Source organism: Ictalurus punctatus, chromosome 18, assembly GCF_001660625.3.
Source record: "Ictalurus punctatus breed USDA103 chromosome 18, Coco_2.0, whole genome shotgun sequence".
NCBI lineage: Eukaryota > Metazoa > Chordata > Actinopteri > Siluriformes > Ictaluridae > Ictalurus > Ictalurus punctatus.
In genome coordinates this window covers 9,676,584-9,684,760 of record NC_030433.2, presented here as the reverse complement: position 1 = coordinate 9,684,760, position 8,177 = coordinate 9,676,584, and the positions used below count along the sequence as shown (strand labels likewise).

Below are 8,177 nucleotides of genomic sequence, written 5' to 3'. Positions count from 1 at the left end.
CTGCTGTAGCCTTCACTATTCGAGGTACTGTCAAATAGAATGCATCTTTTGATCTAAGTAGGCCTGGCGGATCCTAGAAAACCAAAAGGTCGCTTAGATACTGTGGTGTGAGACCATTTAGTGCTTTGTAGGGTAATTCAAGAATTTTATAATTAATGCGAGATTTCACTGGGAGCCAATGCATTGTTGATAAGATTGGGGTGATATGGTCAGTAGTTATATCATACACTTTCTGTCAAACTGTCAATCAAAGTGTTGTGTGTGATAATTTATGACCCTCTGTGCTTCCCTGACTGACAGGTCTGTAGGGGTGGTGAGGGGGGTAACCCTATGGAGTTTATCAGATGATCAATCTGGCTCCTTTGTGTCTGGGGGTGTTGTGGAGAGGTGTGTGTTGGGGGGGGGAATAGTCCCCCTCCCAACGAAAGGTGTTTATGTTAATGAGTTTGGTTTTTGGTGGGGTGAAATACGTCTGAAAAGAAATAATGTTTTTAATATGGGGCTGTGTTTGTGTTACTTTGTGGCGTTATTTCGTTTGTGTAAACACATTGTTAGAAAAGCATGATGTTTGAATGTGTACATATATGAGTAGAATATTTGTTTTGTGAAATAAATGAAAACAATTGTTGATTATGTTTTTTAGGGATCCCGTTTTACCTTTGAATAAAAAGTTTAGGAGTTAAAGCGTCTTTTTTTAAAAAAATAATCTGTTTAAAAAAGAATCTGTTTAAAATAATCGTTTGTATTACATACATTCTAAACACAAACCTTCAGGATGTAAAAAATGATCAAAAGAGATGTTTAAAAAGAATCCGTATTACCAGGTTTCCAAAAAAACACATAAAAACTTTAGGAGATAAAAATGGTTAAAAGAGCTGTTTAAAAAGAATAGCACATATTACACGGCTTCTAAACAAAGATCCTTACGAGGTAAAAATGTTAAAGTGCTGGCTAAAAGAATCTCCGTAATGTTTAAAGTAGGAGAGAAGTATTTTCCAGAGATGTCTTCCAGTCGCTGTGTTAAGCAGTAATGAAGTTAAACGGAGACGTCTCACTCTCGCTAAACCCCGCCCACACATACGTGTTTTCAGACACGCCTCTCTCTCTCTCTCTCGCTAAACACACCCATTCACATGTTTTCATCGTAGCCAGTACGTTCTGTCAAAATGTCAATCACGGCGGTAGAACTAGAGGGCTAATTTATGGCCTCGTCCTTGACAGGCCTGCGTTTCTCTAGGAGTGCTTAATTTATGGCTCTTTGTTTCTTCCTGACCAAAGAGTTTTTTTATGACTAGGGGGGTCGTGGTATGATCCTACAGATTGTTTATGATAATGAGTGTCTGCGGGGGTGTTAATGGGGTTTTAAATAGTTTGTTAAGACATTATGGTTAAACACAGAAGACAGTCTGTAACTAGCTGCTACAACGGCTACACCGAGAACTCCTAATATCTCTAGAAGACGGTTCTGCATCACGCCTATAAGAGACTCTGAGGAAAAGATTGAGGAGCTAACTTTCGCTCCGAGAAAAAAACAACAATGTATTAGTTTGTCAAAAAATCTTCGTGTGGGTGATGAGGTTGTAAAGGAACTGTCGTTTAACCCCGAGCAGGGCGTTACCAACTCCGGAGATCTTCTCTTAAGACCGCCCTCATGCTGTGATGATTAAAACGGGGTGGCCTGTGTCACAGTTAAACACATATTACGAAGATGTCTCAAGATTCTACATACGCCTGCTACAGCAACACCCCGGAGACAGCGCCGGCTCTGCCCGACGACAACGCGACAACGCTAGAATCCACTCCGCAAGCATACGACAACAAGTGGTTGGATAATTTCTGCAAGGAATTAGGATATCACAACCTAAGTTTCCTCACAACTCCGTACGGAATCAGCGGCTCTTTAACTGGCGCCTCGGCCTACATCGGTGTTGATGACACAGACGGCTGTATTCGATCTGACGCGTTCAAGATTATAAAAGCGACAGTCGTGGTCCTTCTGGATCATGTTATCAATAAAAAACTGAAAGATCTCTGTTTGGGGTGCGAAGTGGATCATCCGAGTCAGCTTAGACACTCTTGTCTCTTCGAACCTGACGCGTATTTCTTTGACAAATACTTTGAGGAACTATCGCGTGATCTGCTCAAACCTGGGCTTAAACATTTCATCGCTCAAGCCTTGAGTCGGTTTGGTTTGAGGGTTAACCCTCAGAGAATTCAAGGATCGGTGGATGCCGTTCTACACGAGCTGCGGGACGAAGTGTACATCGTGCAAAGGCTTAACGAGGTCAGAGAGAAACTTGTGGATGTCAGCAGCGAGCAGATCGTCTACGACGCCGTGGACAGCTGGAAGGGGGTCACACCAACCGTTTGAGATGGGGAATGTGTGCAGCGCTACAGGATTAGCAAAGAGTCTGCTTAAACGCCGTATTGGGTGTGAGATGTCCAGTCTGTTGTACAAATGTCTTACGGACTGTGTTGGTGTATCCGTAGCTGTAAACGGATGCGATGTTGACCCAAGACGCCTAACAAATCTCGTGAATCAGATGTGTCTTGTGCGAGGTACGGTGTGTGATTGGACTGCTTTGGTACATATGTGTATTAACGCATGCGAACCGATTTTGGTTTCTATCACAAAAATACTAGATATTGTGACTGAATGTGGCAGACGTATTAGAATTGCAGACATTTTATGTATGTGTACGTATGTGTATGATGTGTGTGAAATTCTACTGTCGAGAAATGACCAGACAGATGTCTGTGAAATAATAGACGCATTTATAGCGTATGTGGTTGACAAAAGCATTGTGATGTGTATAAAATTCCTACACTCCCTCAATGATGTTGTATGATAACGTTTATGATCTTTCACTGAAATAAATACCAAGACGTTTAAGACCATCTGTGTTATTCTTTTGTACTTGTTAAAGTGTCGATATGTCAGGAGACATGACAGCAGACCTGAAAAAAGTCTATTACACACCTTCAAATGCGGGGTCTTTTGGTGGTAAAAAACGTTTAAAAGACGGTGTTTTAAAGGAAACAGGGTCTAAGGGTAAAAGTCTAACAGATAAACAAGTTTCGGATTGGCTCGCCGGCGAGGATGCTTACACGTTACACAGAACTGCACCGCTAAAATACAAAAGAAATCGTGTTTTTGTTTATGGTATTGATATGCAGTTTCAGGCAGATCTGGTCGATATGTCTGCATACGCCAAGGAAAACGACAACGTTCATTTTCTGTTGACGTGCATAGACATGTTTAGTAAATATGCGTGGACTCGGGTTTTAAAAAACAAATCCGGTGTCGAGGTGTCTAAAGCTTTCCAATCTATACTGGATGAGGGCAGGGTGCCCCGTAAACTACAGACAGATAATGGGAAAGAATTTTTTAATAAACATTTTCAAAGCATGACAAAAAAGTACAACATACAACATTTTGCAACAGCCACCGATTTAAAAGCGTGCATCATCGAGCGGTTTAATAGAACCTTAAAAGGTCGGATGTGGAGATATTTAACTGCTACAAACTCCAAACGCTATATCGATATTCTACAAGACACCACGGACGGATACAACGCCAGCTATCACAGGAGCATTAAGATGAGACCTATTGATGTGTCCAAAGAAAATGAATCTGCCTTGTATAAAAACCTATATGGATCTAAAGACGGCCCCGGCGTAACCCCTAAATTTAAATATAAAGTTGGCGACATTGTTAGAATTTCTAAAGTAAGAGGGCCGTTCACAAAAGGTTATAAAGAAAACTACACGCACGAGTTCTTCACTATAACAGAATGCATATCACGCGAACGTCCCGTCTATAGGTTGTGTGATTATGAAGGCGATGTCATCGATGGTGTATTTTATGAAGAGGAATTACAAAAAATATTTGTGAACAAAAACAAAACATTTAAAGTGGAAAAAATTTTAGACAAGAAGAAACAAGGTCGAAAAACAATGGTTTTGGTTAGATGGCTCGGATGGCTCTCAAAATTCGCATCGTGGATCGACCAGAAAGAATTGGTCGATGTACAGAACCCCATAAAAACAGACGAAACCTCGTAGATGGCACACATTCATGTAAAAACCAACCATGACTGCTGGTGGTTTTTATGTAACGCTTCCCTGTAATGCCTCAAGGACCGTTTATACGGAAAATAGTATCTCGTGTTATACAACTCGATTATCGAAAACTATCAATCTAAAAGGAGAATGGCAAGTCGGGTTAATCGAATTTGAATATCCGCTGTCGTGGTACACATTTAATGAGGATGATGCTACGTTCATTTTCAACTATGGTGAAACAACGAAGACTGAGAATCGGGTCACCGAATATAATATTGAAGGCAGTATATCAAACGCATCTTACAGGTTAAAGACTGGATATTATGACGACGTCGTTTTTTTGATCAGGGAGATCAACGCGACTCTCACACAACGTGCGAGTCTCGGCTATGACCATGTTAAAAATAAAATTTTTCTCAAAGGCCCCCCGAAGACATCGCTGACATTTTATGGAAAGGTGGCCAACATTTTAGGATTAAAACCGGGAGTTGCTATTGAAACTACGGACCATGCTGTTGAAAGATCTGGCATGACTTATGCACCTTTTCAGGCTGATATTAACGCGGGGTTTTACAGTATGTATATTTATACCGATATCATAGAATACCAGAACGTGGGGGATTTCTACGTGCCGCTACTGAGATGTGTACATATAGAGGGGGAGAACCACAAGAATGTTAGTGTTAGATACGACACCCCACACTACGTATCGGTTAATAAATCGTCCGTCAGTGAGATAACCATACAGGTGAAAGACGATCAAAATCGAGACGTGCGCTTCAGTTACGGGAAGGTGTGTGCCAAGCTGCATTTTAGGCCTGTGAAACAATTTGTTTAAAAAATAATCATAATGGCATATTTCAACAATCACCACACAGACCCTTTGCGTTACGTCCAATATTACCAGAATCAAGCGGGGAATGGGCTCCCCGGTTATGCAGGGGGCGGAGTTATGTACGGAGCCGGGTTGGGGGGGTGTTTAGAGGTCTTTGTAGAATGGCCATTCCTTTGCTAAAACGCGGTTTTAGCATAGCCAAACCACATCTTAAATCAGCAGCAAAAAACATACTAAGCGATGTTGTGAGCAATACATTATCGCATACATTTAATAATAATAACAACAACAATAATAACACTCAAGATGGATCCGGACTAATGGTGATGGCTCGCAGAAGAACATCTAAACCGCCAGGGACTCGGAGGAGTGGCCAAACGACGAAGAAAAGAAAACATAACACCAAGAAATCGTCAGTTGTAAAACGCAAGCACAAGAAGACGCCAACCAGCTCTACAGCAAAAAGACCAAAGACCTGCGTTAAAACAATATTTTAGACCATGTCTTTACTACACAATATGTCAGAAGAATGTTTAAAAACCGAGCTGGACCTATTCACAGTACCATTAACACAGACCGTTATTGAAAAAAATACATATATAGAAGTACCACCGTTGTCAGCAATATCAGAAACATCGCCTCTGGAGTTTTTTTATAGCGGGGACTGGAGAGGATTATGTGGACCTAAACAACACCTTGGTTTTTTTGCGTCTCAAAATCACTAAGACGGCACAGACATAGCAGACGGAGCCCCCGTGGGGCTTATTAACTATGCCGGATCTACGATATTTTCACAAGTGGACGTGTCGCTTGGAGACCGTCTCATATCACAAAGTTCCAACACATATCCTTATCGATGCATAATAGAGTGTCTCACCAATTATGGTAAAGACGCTCTTGAAACGCTGTTTTCAGCGGGGCTCTTTTACAAAGACACCGCCGGTCACATGGACGTAACGGACCCCGCTGGCGGTAAAAGAGGTTTGACCAAACGAGCTGCATTTACCAACGCCAGCAACGTTGTTGAACTACTGGCCCCCATTCACAGTGACATATTCTTTCAAGAAAAACTAATGCTTAACGGCGTGGACATTAAAATTCGCATGACGAGGGCGAAAGATGAATTCTGTTTGATGAGGAGCGGCGCTGTGGCCTATAAACTAAACATCGTGTCAGCTTCACTGTTTGTGAAAAAAGTGTCGGTATCACCAGGTGTGAGATTGGGGCACGCGCAAGCATTGCTCTCGACGCCAGCCAAATACCCCATGGACAGGGTGTGTGTGAAAATCTTCTCAATCCCTGTAGGCTCACGTGTTTGTAATCAAGAAAACTTGTTCTTAGGAACTCTACCAAAATCCGTTGTTCTGGCTATGGTTGATAATGATGCGTTTACAGGCTCGTATGATAAAAATCCGTTCGCCTTTAAAAACTATGACCTAGAATTTTTGGCAGTTTATCTGGACGGCCAACAACGCCCCGCTAAACCTCTGCAGCCTGAATATGGAAGTGGCTCTGCGGTACGCGAATTTTACCAGTTAGCGCTGGCTTCTGGAAAGCATCTTAAAAATCAACCTCTAGCTATTGATAGGGAGGATTTTCTGCATGGGTATACCCTTTATGCGTTTAATCTTACGCCGGACGAAGACTGCAGTCAACACGTGTCGCTTATCAAGTCTGGGAACATTAGGCTAGAAGCACGTTTTAGACAACCTCTACCCCGAACGATCAACTTAATCGTTTATGCCATATTTGACAGCATCATCGAAGTGTCAAATCGCAGACAGATCCTGGTTGATTACTATTAATAGGCAGAATGGACACCATCCAGCTTACGGCAATAATGGATAAGATCTCGTGTAACACCCATTTTCTCGGCGTACTACCGTGTGACCACCTACCAAAAGCCCCCTTGAGAAAATTACCATCCATGGTGATAATCAACACGCATCCTTCAGGACTCCCGGGTGAACACTGGCTAGCCATCTACATAAACGAGGTCGGCGTGGGTTGTTTTTTCGACAGCTTTGGTAATAAACCAGATGACAATCGTTTTCCACAGAATATCAAAAACTTTTTAAACCGAAATTCTAGAGTGATTCAACATTCAGCAGTACAGGTCCAAGATTTTTCATCAGAGACCTGCGGGCAGCATTGTGTGTTTTTTCTCTATCACATGGTGAAGGGACATGATTATGACCGAGTGCTGAAGATGTATACCGGCGATTTTATTAAAAACGACAAGATGGTGTCAGCATTTATGAAAAAACTAAAACTAAAAAAAGGTCTTTGTAATGAAAATGTTTTCAAATGTATTCGTTGTGTTCAGACAGGTGAAGTGTTTATGTCTAACACTAGATATTTTCAATAAAAACAAAGAAAAGAGATTTCTTCTTCTTTTTTGACTCTTTATTATTATTATTAACATCATTATTATTATTGTTATACAAACACCACATACAGCAATACAGATAATAACAAGATCATAAACAAAAGAAAACTCGTGGATTAAAAACGTAGCCACTGACTCGTGTCAAGAGTGGGTGATTTGAATACAGGGCCATCTGAATAATTTGACTGTGCTGATGGTGTGCTCGGAAGTATTTTCTGCTTTTTACGCCTCTTAGACGAATTGGTTATAGGCGAAGTCGATTTGGTTTTGAAAGATTTAATTGCGTGTCTGACAGAATGGTTTGGCACCGTTGAGTATGGTATGTTTAAAGTAGCAAAAGCCTCCAGAAATTCAAGCCAGCCGACAGGTCTTCGGGCATCGGAAATCTTTTGCGGAGCCGTGATGCCTTTAACCAAATCGAGCATATGTGAGCCGGGAATAGTTCTACCGTTAAACACAAACTCCCCCGAATCGTCCCAAGATGTGACATCTCTCATTTTAGACATTTTATCTAAAATGTAGCGAGCGTTTTTTACACTCCTCTGCGGAATATTCTTCAAAATATCCGCCGCTACGTTATCTAAACCGTCGTGGTGGTTTACGCCGGGCGGCGCAGACGGCTTTTTTTGTTCAGGATGCTCAGTCTGCATAGGTGTCAATGTTAATGTGCTGTTTTCACGGTCCCCTTGTCTAGCGACTGTTAAAAAGCGCTGTAAAACGTTTGTGTACAGCTTCGCTTTTTTATAACTGTCCAAGTCAGAGCGGTGCAAGATATTTCTTATAGCAATGTCCAAATCATTCTCCACGATTTGTTGAATAGATTCGCGTGCTGTCCCGGTCTTTAGTTTGTCCAACTGGTGCTGCGGGACTAAAAACATTTTCTCTGCG

The 8,177-nt window shown here is 41.6% G+C and overlaps 1 protein-coding gene across 1 annotated transcript; it reads left to right on the top strand.

Annotated features, from left to right (window-relative positions):
• Nucleotides 1-3,971: 3,971 nt before the first annotated feature.
• On the top strand, nt 3,972-6,705 carry LOC128635357 (uncharacterized protein F54H12.2-like). The gene is made up of 2 exons (XM_053687962.1): nt 3,972-4,029; nt 5,627-6,705. Exons 1-2 carry the CDS (start codon nt 3,972-3,974, stop codon nt 6,703-6,705), a joined length of 1,137 nt encoding a protein of 378 aa, XP_053543937.1.
• Nucleotides 6,706-8,177: the final 1,472 nt, after the last annotated feature.

Excerpts from the sequence above, each read along its gene's own strand:
- LOC128635357 (XM_053687962.1), top strand. The coding sequence starts at position 3,972 with ATGGCTCGGATGGCTCTCAAAATTCGCATCGTGGATCGACCAGAAAGA. Across the intron at positions 4,030-5,626 it reads ACCAGAAAGAATTGGTCGAT|ACGGCACAGACATAGCAGAC; the intron begins GTACAGAACCCC and ends AAAATCACTAAG.